The 20,101-nt window shown below is 42.0% G+C and overlaps 2 protein-coding genes across 4 annotated transcripts in view; one reads left to right on the top strand and one right to left on the bottom strand.

Moving 5' to 3' along the window:
- The window catches only part of LOC113020211 (uncharacterized), a 36,256-nt gene extending 21,569 nt beyond the window's left edge, over positions 1 to 14,687 (bottom strand). The window contains exons 1-9 of one of the 3 annotated variants that reach the window (XM_026163978.2): positions 14,529 to 14,687; positions 14,345 to 14,447; positions 9,346 to 9,644; positions 6,770 to 7,067; positions 5,959 to 6,129; positions 4,321 to 4,477; positions 1,833 to 1,860; positions 610 to 709; positions 57 to 83 (exon numbers count right to left, since the gene is read on the bottom strand). In XM_026163978.2, coding sequence (XP_026019763.1) covers positions 57 to 83; positions 610 to 709; positions 1,833 to 1,860; positions 4,321 to 4,477; positions 5,959 to 6,129; positions 6,770 to 6,925 — 639 coding nt within the window. In that variant the 5' untranslated portion in view covers positions 6,926 to 7,067; positions 9,346 to 9,644; positions 14,345 to 14,447; positions 14,529 to 14,687. Of the gene's footprint in view, positions 1 to 56; positions 84 to 609; positions 710 to 1,832; positions 1,861 to 4,320; positions 4,478 to 5,958; positions 6,130 to 6,769; positions 7,071 to 9,345; positions 9,645 to 14,344; positions 14,448 to 14,528 lie in introns of all 3 variants that reach the window. The other 2 variants (XM_080300724.1, XM_026163981.2) reach the window with 2 other exon arrangements.
- On the top strand, positions 10,780 to 12,776 carry hoatz (HOATZ cilia and flagella associated protein). The gene is made up of 2 exons (XM_026163982.2): positions 10,780 to 11,874; positions 12,306 to 12,776. Exon 1 carries the CDS (start codon positions 11,383 to 11,385, stop codon positions 11,845 to 11,847), a length of 465 nt encoding a protein of 154 aa, XP_026019767.1. The 5' UTR covers positions 10,780 to 11,382; the 3' UTR covers positions 11,848 to 11,874; positions 12,306 to 12,776.
- Positions 14,688 to 20,101: the final 5,414 nt, after the last annotated feature.

Here is a 20,101-nt window from a genome sequence, read left to right as displayed (position 1 = left end):
TTCCTGTTACATTGATACTGAAGTAAAAACGAGTCTTTATGAGATTTTATACTCACGTAGGCCAAAGATCCCGCCTGCTGCTGCTGCAAGAGAAACACGCCGGTTAGAAATCATAAAATATTTGCATTTTCCCCAAAATTGGCCTGAAACGCAGCAGCGGAGCAGCAGGGGTCAGAGGTCAAGCACTGATAAATCCTGACTAAACAAACCAAAGATGGTTCATGACTGGATTAAATGCAGCGGAGCGAAGAGCAGATGTAACGTTCAGGTTAGTTATGGAGGATCGTGAGAATCATGGAGACTTTTCTTTGATTTTTCTTTTAAATCATCAAAGATAAAGAATTAAAAGCCCCGCCCCCAGCAGCAAACAGCAGTAATCTGTCCTCACCTTGGCCACGGCGCCAGCGACTGAATCCTGTCGTACACAGCAGAGTTTGCACTTTTTTATAGCAGTTTTTTCAAACTTAAAGCTCATTCTGATTTCATAATGTCTGAACTTTCAGTCTGGATCCTGAAACCTTATAAAACTTTTAGCTTTTGTCTGATTATTTGGCTGCTTTGGGCTTTATTTTCTTTAAGAGTCAGAAAGCTTGAGGCGCTGGTACTCACAGGGTTGACGGGGTTCTTGCCCTTGTGCGAGGAGGCGATGACGGCGAGGTACTGAATCACCTTCTTGGTGTTTTCTGTCTTCCCGGCTCCAGACTCACCTCTGGGTGACGCAGCAGAGACTGATTAACCTCCTAACACCCAGCTGCTAGTTTTAGCATTAGCCTGCTAGTCAGCTGTAACGCTTCTTTAAAGAGAGTTTTCAGCTGCAGCTCTTTTAAAATGATAAACTTGGATTAAGTAACACAATATTTGAACACTAGCGATAATCAATTAAAGATTATAAAAGATTTATGATGAATATTCCCATCGGTCGTGTTATTATTTACATGTAAAATAAAAAAGTGCTTCTCTTTTAAAAGCAGGCACCAAAGTGGACACATGTTTTGGAGTAAATGAAACTAAGTCGATTAATAGCAGGGATCGTAAAATAAAAGTTCTGTGAAGGTTCTTAGATATCCAGGTCATCGTAGTCTAAGGAGCTTGGAAAGAAAAGCATCTGGATGTCTTTAGGTTACTTGAAGATGTTTCACCTTTCGTCCAAGAAGCTTTTTCAGTTCTAAGAGCGATTGGTGGAGAGTCACAGACTTTAAGCCCGACGGGAGTGCTCTCAGAGCATGTCTAAAGACATCCAGATGCTTTTCTTTCCAAGCTCCTTAGACTCCCCATTTTTATGTTTTTACATTGTTTTACAGCAAAAGATCCCATTTTTGACCAGAACCACCCTCTCAGATGTAAATACCTGTTGTTTTCTTTGTCTTTGTGTAAATAAATGACATTTTGAAACTCCTATTCTGATAATGTTTTATGGGCCCCCAAAATTAAAACGGTAAACAAGAAAATAGTGAGAATATTAAACAGGGCATCGTCGTTTGATTTGTTTTTCTTAGTGTAAAGTGGACCTTTATGACATCCCTAAAACGGCCATCTCTGGCACAGAGGCCCCGCCCACCTGCCGTTTAAACTTTGCTTGCGAGGGGCAGCCAATCAGGAGAAAAGATAAGAAGCTTAAACAGCTTGTTTCAGACAGAATATCTGATCTGACAGCATCACTGAGGCCCAGTGTAAGAATAATTAAGCTTATTTTGAACTCTGAGTCATGCAAAGCTGCTCTGGTCTAAATAGATGGAGCTGGAAATGAGGTGAACTGGTCCAGTTAAAGGTTTGGGTAACAAACTGGTGGTATGTGTCTGTGAAAAGGTCAAGTGCTGTCTGTTTTGACTCACGTGCAGAGAATAGACTGATCCTCGCGGTCTGTGGAGAGAGAGAGAGAGAGAGAGACATAATGTGACACTGAACTCGTCAAACTCCAAACACTTGGACACGAGAGCGAAAGAGATCTCGCTCACTGGGAGATTAGCCTCCATCACTCATATCCTCTAAAAATAGCAGGTGGATGCAGGACTCCGTCACTGTAATCTCGTCTCACTGCTCCATGTATGGCCATCCTGGAGCTCAGTGGAAAGTATGGAGCTGCTCTGAGGTCACCGGCGGACCAAACGGAGGCCAGACGGCACGCTCCGAGGCTTCAGTCGAGGTTGCTCAACGCCATCGCTCACCTCTGAGAAAGAGCTGTGATGTGACTGTTTGTGGCTGCTTCATGTTTTGTACAGCAGCGTCAGAAGCAGCAGGACTTATGGGACTGAATGTGTTTTCATATTTGTGGGGGGAGATGGGGGCATCTGGGGATAGTGATGGTCGATCTGAGGGGACAGGATGAGTGTTTGTGTATTCATCTGATACACACCAGCCTCATGTGTCTTGAAAACATAAACACTCTTACATCAAAAGTCATAAAACACATGATAAATGCAGCATTTAGTGGAGAGAGTATGTCATTAGAGAAAAGGGTGGCTGTGCAAAATCCTGTGAGAGGTCTGCCCGGGAGTCAAACGTCTGACCAGCGTGCTGCGATTTAAAAGTCAGTTTGTGTGTTGGCTGATGATGCAGAGTGGATGAGCAGGACTTATCCGCTTATCCAACTCGGGGTCATGGGGGTGGGATGGTGCCTATCCCAGGTGCCACAGGGTAAAAGGTGTTGTACATCTCAGATGTGAAACCAACCACACACTCTCACATTTACACCCAATCAAAAGTCACGTCTCTGGACACAGAGAGGCCCACAGGCTCAAACAATGCACGCTTCTGAATCTGACAAGTGTTTCAAAGAAAGCATGTTAGCATGATCCAGCTCCTCTGACTTCCCCGGTCCAGGTGAAGCCAGGTGGGCTTTCTCAGTGCTGCTGACTCCCAGTGCTTCAGACTGGGGGTGCCAAACATGCAGAACCACAGAGTCCAATCCAACCCACACTGGAGGGTTGAAAGTGTGGAAATTTTACGACAGTCATTATTCTGAGGGTAACGTTTCTACACAGGAATGAAAACACAAAGAAAGTGAAAAGTTCTTTGCACATGAAGGTTTTGTGCCTTCATAGATGCTGTAAACTGTACGGGAACGGTAGGTTCAATGAAGGTGGGAAAACAGAGACACGTTGTTTCTCCCCAAAGGGAGGGAGTATGTCACCGCTCCATTTGTCTGGTTGTTAGCAGTCTAGATGTAACTGTCATATTCCATGTGATGGTAGAGACCAATAACAGCTGGAGTGGATTTAATTTAGGTGAAAATCTGGTCGAAGTCACACCAAACATCTTCCAACTGTACAACATACTGGAGCTTGGGGGACATGAGTACCTAGGGTGGCTGAGCGTTTGACCTTGACTTTCACTGTTAGCTCCCAAGGTCAAAGTTGACCTTGTAAAAAATTTCAAGAAATCTTATCAAGTAATATATCATATGAGAGAGCATGGACAGAGCTCTATAACACACCGTTTATCAGTGCGATGCACAGGTAAACAGGGGGAGTGCCATCCACACATTGTCTGCAGGTCCCCAACTTCCTCACACTCTTCTGGTCACACGCCCAAACCACCTCATCTGATTCCTTTGCAAGTGCTGCTTACATCTTATATCTGTGATCTCATTCTTTTAGTCACGACACAGAGGTCCTGCTCACAGGTGAAGGCAAGAAGATGGATCCTCAGCTTTACTTTCACCCTCATCTCTCTCTTTGCTTACAGTTTCCATGCCTCCTAAAGTCCCGTGGCACACCTGGACTTGGCTCAAAATATGTGCTTTGGACTCACTGGTGCACCTGTTCAGGTCACCAGCAGTGAAACACCTTCCAGGTTTGAAGTGGCTCAGGTTAACGGTTGTTGGGACAGGTGAAGAACAGTTGGATGGATAAAAATGTTTTTGTTATCGTCACAGAGCCTCTAAGGAGATCTGTATCTTTATATTTACTATAAAACTGGTCACTTATGTGCTAAAATATTGAAATATTCATAATTCAGCATCTTATTTACAAATTTTAAAGGTAATTTTGGTTAAAAAAAAGTTTTCTACGATGTGAAATATTGTCATTTATTTACCTGAGTGCATTTCCCACCTGTCGTTTACTTCTCGATGGTCTAACTTTAATCCGTCTGTACATATAAACTTGACTAAATTCTTTGATTTTCAGTCATCTGGGAACATCTTTGATATTTCCAGTGATGCTGATGGACATGTTTGTTGGTTTGAGATAAAAAAAAAGTATTTAAATACTTTCTGTATCAAACACAAAGTTTGTAGCTGCTTTTCTTGGACTCTTGATAAGAACAACAGTCGTGTGCGTTTTACCGTGTGATCTGTTGTCTGTGCATGCAGACAGTTACCCTGCATCATGTTCCTGTAGGCGTTGTCCGTGATGGAGTAGATGTGCGGTGGAACCTCGTGGCGTTTCTTGCCCTTGTACATCTCGATGATCTTCTCAGAGTAGATGGGCAGCATCTTGTAGGGGTTCACCACCACGCAGAAGAGGCCCGAGTACGTCTGTGGAGGGACGAAACATCACTTTATCACCACGCCGGAGCTGCCAGCTCATTCTGACGTCTGTTTTCTACTCGAGTTTTTAAAATGTTAAGACATCGCCCAGTAAACTGGTGCTTTGATATCTGATTACTCACGCACAGCAGGAATAAGGAAGGTTATCTTATGCTGTACATGCAGATTTTAGTACTCCTGTAATAGTTCATGAACAGGTGTGTGCTCCTAATAATGGGAGTCATCGTGTTTGACAGGTCACACTTCCAAAGTAAAAGTGTTGTTTCAGCTGTGGCTCAGTTTCAGGTGTGTTCTGCTTCCTTCTTCCAGCTCCTGTCTGATTGTTTGACTCCTCCCACCTTCTTAAGGGACTGGCCACACCTCGACTGGGTGCATTCAAGATCAAAACAGTGTGAACTGTTGAACTGGCGCCTCGCTCTTTTCATGCACGAGCAGGTTCATGTGCTTTATTAACCTGTGACTATAAGAACTTCCACCTCGTTGACATGTTTAAAAGTCAAGACTGTAAATTAATTTTCGTTATAAACTGTTTCCTGACTGCTTCTTGTTGCTGCTTCGTCTTTTATAACAATAAAGTTTCATTCAGTTTGTTTTACAGCAAATAGAGACAAAATAATAAAGCAGCCTTAGAGTCAAATGATGGGATTAATTATATTGATACATGGTAAGAATGAATGTAATCTGTGTGAATCAATGCCCTGTTTTGTCTAATCTGATGGCTTTAATGATTAAAACAAGATTATTTTGCTTCTGAATATATTTAAACCTAATCACACGCTTCCTTTCTAACCACAACATTATAGAGAAAACTTCACATTGCTGCATTAATTCAAACTGCACAGGCCCTGCAGCTCGTTCTCTTAATAATCCAACTTTAGGTTGAACAATAGCGGTGGCTCGAGTTAACGTCAGAGATGGTTTTAGCTGCTCTGAAGTCCTCTGCTCATATAAGGACTGGAGGAACTGGACCTCCTAACTCTCGGGGATCTGCACAGTGGTCTGTATGAGATGCATGAGCTCGGATTCAAATTTTTACATGCAGTACCTTATTAGTCTTTGAAAGACTGACTAAAATAATACAAACATAAGCTGCTGATCTTTCCAGTACATCAGTCCTTAAACGAGGACTTTCCACCTGAACGTTAAGTCTCGTCAGCCTCTGAGTTTATGAGGGGCCCTCAGCTCTCCTGTCTCCTGCTGACTTTGTCTTTACTGCAGTTTTCTTTACGTAAAACCTTACAGCACATTCAGGTTAACACCTGATTCTTTCAATTTGTCTTCAACATAGGGGGGCAAAGTTTTCACTTTAGTTCTATAAACACAGACCTGTGTGGTTTTTATAGAACAAACTTCCTTTTTAATGTAATTTAAACACAGTTTCTAACAAAGAGACTTAAAATCATGGGTGTAAGTTTGACTTGAGCACCAGATAAATCAGGCGCCAGGTGATCATTGAGTGTTTTCCTCACATAGATCAGGCTGGAGAAGTATCTCTCGCGCAGGTTGTGCAGGACGGAGGCTTCGTTGAGGAAGGTGAGGGCGGCCATGTCCTCCACCTTGCTGAATTTGGGCGGGTTCATCTTCTGGATGTCGTCTTTGTTCACCGTCACCTTCTGACCGTTGGAGAGCTCCACCAGCACCTGCAGAGCAGCGGCAGGTATTCAGCACAAAAATTCAAATATCACATCGCCTGACAAACCAAACAACCGTGTTGGTGTCCTGCACATCTGTGTCATTCAGAGGAAACAGGTTTGAGAACAGGTGAGAGAAAACTAAAAAAGACAACGAAGAGAAGAAAATCTCACAAGAAAATTAAAAATGTTGAAATTCTACATTTAATTTATCTCAAGTTTATTTTTTAATCTTTGAAAAGTAATTTCTGAAGTTTTACACGCGAGGAAGTAATGTCTGTAACCGCTGCGTCTCATGTTCGTCCATAACAAAACAATTCCCATAGAGTATTCTGGAATGTATGGAAGCTTTTCCATTTGTTCTTGTGTTTACTCAGTTTGCAGAAAGCGGTCCCGTACTGAAGTGCCAGGTTAAATTTAATTAAAGAGTTTAAGGGTAAAACTCTGTTAAAAGACCAGAATCACTGTTACTCTCTTCATAAAGTAACAAAGTAACAAAGACAAACAGTTGGTGTAAATGTTTGTCTGCAAGCTGCTTTGCAACCCCACTCTGCTTCAGCTCCTTCTTTTCACGCTGTTTCTGACTTAATCAACATCATATTTGTGTTTCCTGATGGCTCCTGTCAATCATTCTTGTTTCCATGCATACCTGGTCACCCTTCTCCTCCTTGATGCTCGCCGGCTCGAAGCCCTCCCTCTCTGATGGCACCCACACCATCTTTTTAGCTGCCCAGTCGGCCTGGGCCACGCCGCTGTTGCGGAAGTCGTTTTCCAGGAAGAGGTACTTGTCGTCGGTGTCGGCCATGTTGGCGGTCGGATCGACCTGCGGGTCAGCAGCGGCGGGATCGGAGTCTAACGCTGGTGGTTCGGAGGCAGTGACGCTGATGTTTGAATCGTCGATTGGGACCGGCTCAGCCTCTGATATGTGAGTTGATTTGACCTCTGACCTGCTGACAAATCAAAAATGTGAATTAAAAAAGACACTTTTTCTTTCTCTGCTTTTTTATATTCACTGCAGTTTTAATTTTGCCTTATTGTACTCATAAACCTGCCATTTATCTATTTTTATGCTGCTACAGGTTCAGGCTGCAGGATGATTTCCCATGATGCACTGAGGACCTCTTTTCACTCCCCACGTGTTCACATTTTTATATCTATTAGCTTATGTCTTTGCTCCCATAATTGTTTCTGTGTCTCTCTGTTCCTCTTCTCAGACCCCTCCCTGAGCCTGGTTCTGCTGGAAGTGTCTTCCTGTTAAAAAGAAGTTCTTCTTTCCCGCAGTTGCCAAGTGCTGCTCATAAGGGGTTGATCTAATTGCTGGAGTTTTCTCTGTAATATTACATGGTACTTACCTTACAGCACATGCTTCATATCATTGGCCTTTTGCAAATTTTATTCCATTCTGCACTTTGCTTACAGGATCGTACCTGTGCTCACCTGCATGCCAACAAGCTATCTAATGCATTACAGAAAAAAAGGAAAAGCTGATGCTGAAAACAGTTTCAGTAGAGTTCTGTGTATCCACTCACCCATAACTGAGATTGTCTTCAATCGAGCCCAAAGTCAGTGTTACGACACTCTAAAGGAAAGCTTTTATCGGCATCCAGTTTCATCCCAGAAGGTTGGACAGTTTAGTACATGTAAATTACAACATTTATTTTGTTTCCCTGAAACTTCCTACACACCCCCTGAGCTCATTATTTTTGTTTTTATATCAGGATGCTCTTGGTTTTATTACATCAGATGATGAGTAGCTGTCATATACAGGCTTGTGTGGAATCTTATAAAACTGTAATTAGAGTGAATTATTTTGCATATAGAGGCTAATCTGGTGGTTTTGTTGAGCCCAGTGCATCCCACTAACAGCCCAGAGTCATAGCATAAAGAACTGGTGCTCTATAAAAGAAAAATGAGTTTCAAACTCCCAAATTCAAAAACAGCAGCTCACAACTTAAAATTTTTTTTTATAAATCCATCTCCTGGTTTCTCCATAGTTTTCCACCTGCCAGCACCAGGACTCACAGCAGTGTGTGCGTTGCAGATAATTATGTTTCCAACACAAGATTCATATTTTATATTTTGGGAGTAAAAAAGACCAATTTTTAAAGAAAAAGACCTTGTTGGAGGCATTTTTTCCCATACGGACTACTGTTGATGTGTTTTTGTTTTTTTCATGCCTTTACTGAACAGGACAAATGCATAACTTGTTCAGTTTTCTGAAGGAAAAAACTACGCCTACGCCTTCAGCGCAACTTGATTTAAAGACCTAACTATTTTGTAGCACAGTCTCACACAGCATCAAGCAGAGGAGGAGAAATAAAAGCATCTTTCTCACAGACTTCTGAAAGCTTTCAGGGGCACATAAAGGCTAAGAAGTGATGAAGACGCACCAGCATCAATAAAACTGACTCATTAGCTCATTTTTCTGCCTCACACTTCCTCCATCTGTGCCTCCAACTGCTGCCTTTGCATCTCACAGCTCATTTACATCCACTTTCAGTGAACTGTCTCACAGATTACATCTGATAAATAAATGCCATATTTCCCTAAAGTTTGCATACAGCTACTTACTCACTTATCCTCGTCTGTGCCTCTGCGTGCAGGTCACAAGGCTGCTTTGACCTCCCATTGAACAGCAGGCAATAAAATATGAAAAGCAGCACACAGATAACCCCGAGTATCAAACAAGTGAGCTGCCATGCTGGAATGCCCATGTTTGGCTAACCATTTGCTCCTGGTAGCTTGGTAGCCCAAAGAGGGATGCTAGGGACTTAGCAGGCATACTACCTTATAAGGTGCAGCTCATGTGTCCAGCCAAGCTTACCGTTTACACCAAAATGGTGACATGTCAGGGGGGAGCATCCATGTGTGGCTACTGGCACACGGGCTATGCAGAGCAGGTGAAATCAGCATCCTGCATCATTTCTGACACTTTTCACAGTTTAAACTGAGAACAGGTCAGCCTGGAATTATTGTTAATGACGAATAACGGATTCAGGGTCATGCAGAAGGCCATTAGTTCCTAATTACACCTCATAAAATAGAACATTTCTTTTGTCTTGACACAAAATAGCCACCTGTTGGAGATTCATCTACTGAACATTACACATTTCTGCAAGTTTAGATGCATCCACACAGGCTCTAACTCACTGAGCAAGGCAGCAGCTGTAGGTTGGCATCAAAACTGTGGGAGTATTAAAATTAAAATTAAAGCGCTGTACTCACCGTTCAGGGCTTCAGTCCTCAGTGCAGGATGCAGGCTGAGCTCCAGGGAAATGAGACTCTCATGTCAGGTAAATGAAGTGATGGTGATGATGAGGATGAAGATGAAGATGATGTCCTTCCTCCTCCCCTGGCATTTAAATCAGCCGCGATACCTGGGGGTGGAGCCCTTGGGCTCCTGCCTACCTCCTATCCAAAGTTAGCAGCAGGTCTTCATTCAGCCAATCAAACGAGGTTCAGTCAGTCTGCCTTCAAATTAAGAGCCCACGGTTGTTCTGGCTCAGCTTGATGACATGTATCTGCTAAAGTGATAACAAAATTGAGTTGGTTATTACACAGAGGTGCTGGAAAGTGCCTACATTTCAGGATTTTTCAGCACTTCCTTGTTTTGTGCCGACAACACACTGGGAATCCATAAATTAAGCTGTTAAAACTAACAATATAGAAAGTATAGAAACTTGGCTTCACATTAGTATGTTGCACACATGACCAATAACCAGTGTTATTAAATGATCCTCAAACTCTGCTCCTCTACCTGCATTTTCTTGTACGTGACAGGCTTCTTTTACACTGACTGTACATAAAAGATGGACATGGTCTCTATGACGCCTGGGTTGTTTTTTCAGAAGCCCGGGTGTGTCAAATGTCTGCCTCCGCCTCTGCTTCACCCATTGGTTTTGAACTCCTTCATGTCACAGATAGGCCACGCCCCCAATAATGCAAACTTTAAACCTTCATGCAATTTAAGCAGGTGAGTTATACAAACATTCTTCCTTGTATATCGGTTAAGATAGAGACCAAAATTGTTTTATTTCAGGCAGTAAACATTTTTATTTCTGCTGTAAAGTTTCAACACATGAGTCTGCAGGAACTCAGGAGTCTCCAGTGGACATTAGAGGAACTGCAGGTTTCGTCTTCTTAAAAAAAAACAATGTTTTCATCCCACTCTTTTTGTCAGAAACTCCGAGATTAAGCTTTTATGAGAATCACAAATTTAAAAACACCTTATTAGATCAAATTGAATAAAAGTCCATAAAATATTTTAAACTGGCTCCACACCTGAAACCCTTCTCTGTGTAAACTTAGGTCATTCACACAGTTTAAAATCATGCAAATCATTAAGTTTTATTGACGTTTTAAACAGTGTCTCAAATTTAAATAGCAGACACATCTGGGCTAGTTTTAGCACTGATGGCTCAGTTACATGTCATGTAGTCCAGACAAGTGTCAAAGGTCACGAGGAGAGAATAACTACGGGTTACAGCAATCGTAGTGTGACCCGGACGTGCAGACATAAAAAACAAGTCTCCATCTTTGTTCTTAAAACAAAACAACTAAAATAAAATGATTATTGTGTCCGAATCTGTTTCTCAATAATGCCATCATTTTACTTTTCTTTGCTTTTTCTTTGCTTCATGAAAGTCCAAATTCAATCCTTGCCAGACTATTTCAGTTCTTATTCATTTATTTAGATCATTTATTTTCATTATGATTATAGTTTAAGGAAATCCACTTTATGAAAAAGACAAATTCCTGGATTTTTCCTGGATATCCATCCTTTGGCAAGCCCTATTTTTAACCAGTTTTATTAACTGGGGTTTCATTTAATTAAGCTTAATTGACATTTTTGTTTATCAGATGGTCAGAAACATTAAGAATGGCTCAAAAGAGAGCGCCAAAACATAATAATAATTAGGCTACTGTATGTGATCAGGAAGGTTTATGTGCACAGTCAACTCTAGTCTGCAGCAACTGAAACAGTTTTGTGAATTTTACTCGATAAAAGCTTAAATCCATGAGATTAAGTGATGGGCTGTCACTGTGTTTTTTCCTCTTCTAAAAATTGGCACTGACAGACAAAAGCGACTGAAATGATTACATTAATCCTGCTTTTGAATTTATTTTGAAGGCTTACGCGCGTCAAGAAAATCTTGACTCCTGCTGGCTTGCCGTAGTCTATTTCCATGGTGACAACAGTAAACAAGAGCGCCGTTATCTGTTTAAATTAAAAGTTTCTCTGTTTCTGGCCCGAAGGCTCAAATGTCCGTTCAGGCGGATCCTCCGGAGCAGGAGGAGACTGATCTGCTCTTCATCGTGTTTGAAGGATCCTCCCCGGAGGATGTGTCCCACGCCAGGCAGCTGTGGAGCTCCCTGTCCCTGCTGCCGCCGCTGGAGTCGCGGCTGGTGTCGGCGGATATCCGCCAGAGGCTGCCGGTGTCTCGGCCGCAGCGCAGCGGCAGCACCGCCGCCGGTCCCGCTCCGGAGCCGCAAAGAGTCCCCGATCCCCGGCAGAGGCAGGAGGAGAGGCAGCGGTACGCGGCCATGGGGGACCAGAGGAAGGAGATCCTGGCTCTGCTGAGGAGGCAGAGGGAGCGGAGGATCCAGAAGGAGCTGCTCTCTGTGGCCTTCAAGCCCAAAGGGAAAGTCGGCAGAGAAAACATAGGAAAAGAAAAGCCTGAGGAGAACTCTGAGGAGGACAGGGAGCTGGTCAGGCAGCTTCAGTAGGAGGGAACAGAGTGTAGAGAGGAGCAGGTGTGTTTGAGATAAACTGCAGGATTAGTTTAAAGTGTTCAGACAACAAAACGTCTCTCACACACACTGCCTTAATATATCAAAACCAGTTTATCCATATGACTGCTTCAGTATGGGCACACTGTGGGAAAAACAGATATGTAAAGCAGTGTAAAAAAAAAGTATTATAAAGGGGAGCCAAACAGCTCTGGTGGCGACTAAATAATATTTTAAATACTGATCTGCTGATGATCCTGTAGAACAACCGGAAGTCACAAAAAATGGGACTAAAGTGGTTAAAAATTAAATGAGGGAGACCAGTTTCCTGTTTCTTTTTCTAAAGAATGCACTTCTGTAAATATAGTTATATAATATTAAATAACATTACATGATGCAATAAAAGCTGCTATCCTAATTAAATGGTTCAGGTCATGTCTTCTGTTCTATTACAGGTGTTCCTCAGGGATCCATTCTGGGACCTCGTTAATTCACTGGGCTGATAACATTTTAAAGTATATCTGGCCATTAAAATGTTTCTTTTTTGTTTAACTAAAAAAATGAACCACATTACATTTATATGCAAAGACGATGCTTTATAGGCCACAATATTTTTGAGTAGTCACCAGCAGCCCATCTAAGTTTAGGGGGTGAGTGTTCGATTAACATCCACTGCTGTTTGAAGAATTTTGAAGAATATAGATATTTCCACCCAACAGCATCACTTTCATTGAAGAGACATGCCATACCACACACTTTTACAAGTTTTATAAGCTTGTATGATCTAAGTCTTACCAGGTTTTATTTAAAATTTAAAACACACTCTTTATTGGAAAGGTAACAACCTCTGCTTTCTAAAAATATTCCTAAATGTCACGGACAAAAATAAAACCCATTTATTCTGCTGATGAGCTGCTGGGTCATAAGAAACTATATCTGCTAATTAGCTTCACACAGAGAACAGATGAGGCGTGTTTTGTAGTTTTAATCTGATTTTTTATGTAAATAAGAATAATCTGATTGTGTTTGGAGTGTTAGACTGATACTGGTGTCAGACACAGCGTACACAGCAGTTTGCTTCAAACAGCATTACATAATGTGATGTGAAGCCTGTGTGGATATTCAAATTCCAAATGTCCAGTGGAGAAGGGCCGACCATAATAGGATAAGAAGAGTCCCGCTGACTGTTGACTTGAGCTAATTTGGTTAAAGTTTTCAAAGCGCACAGAAGCCCATCGCCTACAAACACTCTTTAACCTCTCAGACCCAGATTGTGAGAGTAAGTCACTCTTAAGTGACTCTAAAGTGATCCTCCACTCAAAATCCAAGTATCCGAGTATCAATAATGCCCTTCAGCGCTGGCTATAATAAGAACGTCACTAGTACCTCTCCTAATGATCATTTCTTTTATGGCATTGTTGAAACTTTAATATTGGATGCTGTGGAGATCCTAATATGACCCAATCTTACCATAACCTTTGACAGAAGTTCGGTAAGGGCTTTATTGCTTTATTACTTCTTCTTATGTCCTATTATTGGATTGTCAGTCATCTGTGAAGTACTTTGAAGTTCACCAACCTGCTTGAAAGGTGCTTACAAGTATGATTCATTATTTATCAAAGAGACCATTATGAACATCAACAGGCTCTGTATAATAGCTCACACAGAGTTTATATTAGATATGTGAGGTTTCAAAAACACTTCTCCTCTTAGGCTACATTCACACTGCAGGTGAAAGCGCATCAAATCCGATTTTTTTGACCCTATGCGACCCATATCCGATCATGGTATGACAGTGTGAACGGCACAAATCCGATATTTTCAAATCCGATCTGGTTCACTTTCATATGTGGCACTGAATCCGATACATATCCGATGTTTCAGAAAGCGACTGCTGTTTGATGGTCAAGTCGCATTAAATCCGTCTTTTACGTCACTGACACAAGACAGACGCTAATTATCAGCACTGGAGAAGACATCGTGAACGCTTTCTGGCCATCCAGTGAAACTATTGGGAAGACAACGTGAACATTTTATTTGTACTGTATAATCTGCAGATTCTGACAGAAATCTGCAACTATCCTTTGAAGCAGCGCTCCTCTAAAACAGCAATAAGGATCATTATTAGGTTATTTACATTATTATGTAGATAACAAAATAACTTAAAGCAAAAATTGGGAAACGTAAAGTCCGAAGTCTTTATATTAAGGGCCATCAGTCAAACAATACTGTTTGCTCTGGGTCTAAACAGAGCGCGTTGTGTGTGACGTCTTCTTTTGCGCATGCGGGCCGCTTTGAGCGTTCACACTAGAGCGCGTTCGCATTTTATCTGTAGTGTGAACGAGCAGACAAAAAAATCGGATTTGATCAAAAAATCGGAATTGAGCATTAAGACCTGCAGAGTGAACGTAGCCTTATAGTGTGCTGTAAATTGAGAGAACCAATCTCATTTGGATTATGAGTGATAATGCCGTGACCATCCAATCAGACCTACTTTGGGCTGCGACTCTGTGAACGGTCCGACATCTTCCTCCTTGAGATTTGGACAGCCTTAATTTGGAACACCTGCCAGTTTGTCCCGTTCAGCCGCGGCCTGTCTGAGAGCGCAGTTACGTCGGTAATTGCACTCAGATCTGTCTCCTGTCATCATCGTGGTCTGAAAACACTGTGATACTCACCTGGAGGTTCAAAATAGAACTTCTCCAAACCCGTGCTTGATGTCATAGTGGCTGTGTCCATCTTTTATGTACAGTCTATAACATGGGTGGAGGAACTCTTGGGCTTGAGGGCCGGTGTTCTGCAGGTTTTAGATGTGTCCTTGATCCAACACAGCTAGTTGAAATGGCTAAATGACCTCGTCAACATGTCCTGAGGTTCTCCAGAGGCCTGCTAATGAACTAATCATTTGATTCAGGTGTGTTGACCCAGGGTGAGATCTAAAACCAGCAGGACACCGGCCCAGGACAGTTCCCCACCCCTGGTCTATAAGACTACCTTTTTGAAGCCTTTGTCATCGTCATCTTGGTATTTGAATAAAAGCTTAGAGCTGTCGAGTTATCAGCTCATGCTAGAAGTGGTTATCTCGGTGGATCTCTGTCTCCTGACAAAGCATGAAACAGTCGCGTAAAAGTAATGTGTGCATAAACTGACATGTTTTACTTTGGTTTTTAACCTTCAGTACGCCACGAGTCTGCAGCACGTCTGTTTTCAAACCACCTCAGAGCTTTAAAAAACAAGGCAGCTGCTGCTGTAGGAGTTTGTAGCTGAATGATTAGAATATGTTAAAGGTTTAAGTATTTATACACGTTTATGCGTTTTGATTAGGTTATTTTTATTTAGCTTGTTATTTAGTCTTATTTTTCTTTTGGTTGTTTAGTTGTTTTTGAGAAGGTAGAGAGGTACAGGACCAGCATGCACTAAAGAATCCATTTTTTTTAGCAGTGCAAAGGATGAAATAAACCATAAATTCCCCTGATTTTATTTGAGTTCTTTTTCCTGCATACATTATTTGCTCATCATGCATCAGTGTCCTTTTAAATGGTGGTTTTTCAGTTTGAATGTGAGCAATAGCCACTATAGTTGCAGTTGAACAGTGTTGGTGCCAAACATTGAATGAAAATTAAATAAATCTGTGAACGAGAATCATAAACTGTGAAAGTAAGTGCATCTGTGTGGGACTTGCACTTATCTTTTCTTGTTTTTCTTTCCTACAGCTCAAATAATTGTTTTTTCAGAGATTCTTCTTTAAAGTTTAATACTTGGAAACTTGATTTAGGCAATGGTTTCAAATGTGATCTTTAACTTGAAAAGATTTCAGCAGCTGACGATTTAAAGATGATTTTAGAGGTGGTTGCAGTGACGACAATTCACCATAAGATGTCAGTAAAAGTTCATTTGTGGGAAATCTCCTGAGATGAAGCTGTTTATTTTCCGCACTGCAATCCCTCCGATGGTTATTTGTTTGCTCAGACTACTTTCACCCAAATAATTTATCACGGCACCCTGCAGCTCCGAGGCTGCCCGGTGGGTGATATCTCGGCTCAGCAGTCTCTCCTCTCTCAGGGCTGGAAAACAGATCGCTGTAATATCTGCCCGCCAGCTGTTGCCCGCTCTGTTTGCTGCATGCGCTTCATCACCGCTCTTATGAGACGCAGCTCTCTGAGGGAGTATTACGGTCAGTGGAAACTGATGTTCCTGATATTTACCTGACATTTCACACAGAGCCAGGAGACTCTGCGAGCTGATCTGCTGAAGCCCGGTGTGGGAAACATGTTGCTGAAAATCCAACTTCTTCTCTGTCAGGAGAAACTTCTTTAAAAATACATGAAGCTTTCATAAATTCTTAAATGCTGTAAACAGGATCTGTGGGCGAATCAAATGTTAAACCTTCTTTGTAAATATTTTCTGATGATCTGAATCAATGATGTTTTATTCCCTGATGTAATTTCCTTTCTTTAAACATATTTCCCATAAATACTTAATACTACTATAATAAACCCCATTAAATGATGCAAATAAACATTTGTTACTCCATCTCAGTCCTTTATCCATCCATCCACTTTCTCTTATTTTCTCTTATCCTGACCTGGTCACCTGAGCAAGAATTCCCAGACCTCCCTTTTCTCAGCCACCTTCTCCAGCTTATCCAAGGGAACACCGAAGCGTTCCCAGGCCAGCTGAGAGTTGTAATCTCTTTAGCATGTCCTGGGTGTGCCTCGGGGCCTCCTCCCTGTGGGACATGCCCAAAACGCATCATTTTCAGATGCTCGAAACACCTCAACTGGCTCCTTTTGAGGTGGAGGAATAGCAGCTCTATTTCCACTACTCATGCTCTTGTTTTTTCGGTGTCTACCCAGAGCTCGTGACCATGGGTGAGGGCAGGGACGTAGATCGACCGATAATTTGACAGCTTAGCTTTTATGCTCAGCTCTCTCTCCTCTCCAGTACCCTGGCGTAGCGAGGAGCCTGAGGAATGTAACCCCCTCCTGTAGTGGGATGGGAACACTACCCCAGTCTGCCAATCCAGAGGCACCGCCCCAGATCTCCGTGTTGTAGAGGCGCGTCAACCAGGACGGCCCTACAACAACCAGAACCTTTAGGAACTCAGGGCGAACCCACCCTCTGTGATGTCACCCATCACTGAGGTAGTTCAACAACTTTCTGACTATCTCACCTTTTATATGAGTCTGGTGTTCCTACTGAAGATTACAGTTGTTAAAACTGCTAAAAGAAAGTATTATATATTCTTATTGTTATATTGTGGTCTGTTTTTATTGGCAGATAAATTCTTGTGATGAAAAAACCATTGCATGTAAAGTTTACATACATTCATCCTGGTGATGTAGTAGCTCATCCAGCTCGTGAGCCATCACCCTGTCCTCCTTTAGTCGGTCACTGTGTGCGGCTTTAAGCAAAGTCTACCTGATCGACACGGCAGGAGAGGCAGGGATTCAGAAACAGCAAAATTACAAGCTGTTAAACCAAAACAAAGCTGAAAGATGCTAAAAATCTTCATCAAGTTCTTTGGCTTATGTCTTCACTGAGCCCTCTCACTTGACATTTAGTCATTTGAGCCACTGCAAATATGAAATTATTGATCTATGCATCTTAAAATGTGACATATTTGCATATTTGGGAAGAAGAAAAAGAACTTTAAGTTCTCCTCAGACCTCCTCCACTGTCGGTGATGCATGCTGTGCTCATGCAGCCTCCAAATGGTGACATAAACCTCTTGTTTGGCACTAAGTGAGGTACAGCACAGTGTCAGTCCTTGGAGGATATCGTACATTAGATACATATTTCTGTGCTGCCCCTGGGCCTAATGGGGCTTGATGATAGTAATGCTTCATCTCAAGGAGGACCTGCATTTTTAAGTGCGTACAAACAAGCTGACTGCGTGACCTTCTCTGTTAATGACAGCGCAGCATTGCATAAGAGCTTTTAAACACTGCAGCGAGGTTGGATATACATCAGTGGGTGTTGTGTTGTGGGCATAAGTAATACAAATAAATTAGCTGCAGATGAGCTGGAAGTAGGTTATTTGTTTCCATTAGAAACAAGGAGGACTCATAATGAGACAATTTATTTTCAGCGAGGTCTACCCCGGTGATTGATGCCCTGTATTCTCATGAATTCATCTTGGCCTGGACTCAGTCTCACTCTGGGATTTCCAGGGAGTGATCAATATCCTTCCTATTGACAGTGACCTTGTCTGTGAGGTCACCCAGTGGATCTGTGTTTGGACCTCGAGCTTTCACAGAAAACGGATTAGACTGCATGTCTTCTTGGATTTCAGAGTTCAGTTCAGTCCAATTGCTCATCCCTTCCTGTGGCATGAGTCAGGAGACTGAAGTGTTCTCACTGTGGCAATAAACACTGTGAACAACTACCTTCTTCAGACAGCTTCCTCCTTTTGAGATGAGATCAAACAGAGACAAAGGAGGAAACTGGCTTTCAAAGTTTTCATTCAGTGCTGTTGTAATACACTGTTACATAAAAGCTAACATTTTCCAAGCATGTAGGTGCTTTAATACTTGAAATCCAGAGAGCAAGGTGGCACATTTAAGTGTGTAATGAACTAAAGTCCAATATTCAGCCTTTTTTTTAGCTCAGTTTTGGTCTCCACCATCTTCTATCTGCGACTATTTAGCTGCTAACTCCTCCAGCTGTTCATTACCTTACATTTAGCTATGTTGAGCAGGTCGTTTACAGCAGCTTTCTGTGTAAACCGCTGCCCACTGCAGCTGAAAACAAAGACACGAACAGTGAAAAACCCAGGCGATAATTCTTTGGAGCATCACTGTGATTAGCTGCCCTGAGATCTGACGCTGTTGCGTTCACTGTCAGTTGTGGCCACTTTATGTTTAAGTGGTTGGTTAAAGTTATTTAACTGGATTAAATGTTGACCGGGCTGATGTAAAACACATTTAGCTGAAGAGCTTTAGTAACGTTTGAGCCACATCAGCAGTGTTTTACAGTTTGTCTCATCCATCTGAAACTACAGCCAATCAAACATCCCTGAGCAGCGAAGCAGTTTAGTGCAGCTCTGAGACGAATCAGGTGAATCCCAAAAGACATCTGAAAGTCAGAGAACAGCCGCGTGTTATGTTCTTTAAAAGTGGGACTAGTTTACAAGCCTGCTACTTATCAACTGTAAAACATCCCACCGGCTGTGTAACCTTTATTGGAGAGGAGGCAGCTGTGTGTCACTTCATTTCCAGCTCAAACTCAGGGACGTGGCTTTGGAAAGCCAGCGCTGTGTCGCTGTGATTTGTGTGGCTCTACAGTTTACTGACCGTGAGGTTTATTTATGTATTTTTTATGCGTGCTCTGGTCTTGTATTACACAAACATGAACGTCATCAATGCTCTTCTCTAACAGAGCAAATGAAGCACTTCAGTGTCAGCATATGCAGGTCTGATCACACAACAGAAGCTTTGTGGCTATTCAGAACATCAGCTTATAATAATTATACTTATTATTTAGAAAAATATTCTCCTCTGTCCACACCTGCTCATCAAACCACAGCAGCAGCAGCAACAACAACAAAACTAAAAACAGGACTCTACAAATCAAGAGGTAACAAAAGGTAGGCGTGCAGGCTTACAAAAACCTCACAACAATAGGCAAAGTGTACTTACTTTAATTTTTATGCAGATAAAAACAACAGAAAATTAATTCCTAAAGATAAAAGTAGCAATTTTTGACCATTAGGGGGCAGAAATGCCACTTTTTACAGCCAGCAGATGGTGACATTTAAACATTTTATTACAACATCCAGTAGATACAGAAGAACACTGTAAGTCCAATATTGACCTTTCTTGGCAGTAAATATTGTTTTCCAGGCACACATGGCAGGTTATAACATCAAACCAAAGTAATCTGGTTTGATCTTATAATCGCGGATAGGTTTATACTGTTAGCAATCTGGGCATGTTGCTTGACAGCTCGTTCAAACTCGATAAACAAGTGTCTGCTGTAGTTAGATCTAGTTTCTACCAACTCCGTCTCATCTCTAAGGCTAGGCATATGTTCTGCATAAGGACCTGGAAAAGCTCATCCACGCCTTTGTGACCTCAAGGCTGGATTACTGCAACTCACTTTATTTTGGTCTTCATTCTGCCCTCCTTCATAGACTACAGACTGTCCAAAATGCTGCAGCACGCATTCTGACCAGAACTGGGAAGTTTGCCTGTATCACTCCTGTTCTAGCTGACCTGCATTGGCTACCCATAAAATACCGTATCCAATT

Source organism: Astatotilapia calliptera, chromosome 4 (assembly GCF_964374335.1).
Source record: "Astatotilapia calliptera chromosome 4, fAstCal68.1, whole genome shotgun sequence".
Classification (NCBI taxonomy): domain Eukaryota; kingdom Metazoa; phylum Chordata; class Actinopteri; order Cichliformes; family Cichlidae; genus Astatotilapia; species Astatotilapia calliptera.
Note: the sequence above shows the minus strand (reverse complement) of the source record. Positions and strands in the feature narration are given on the sequence as shown.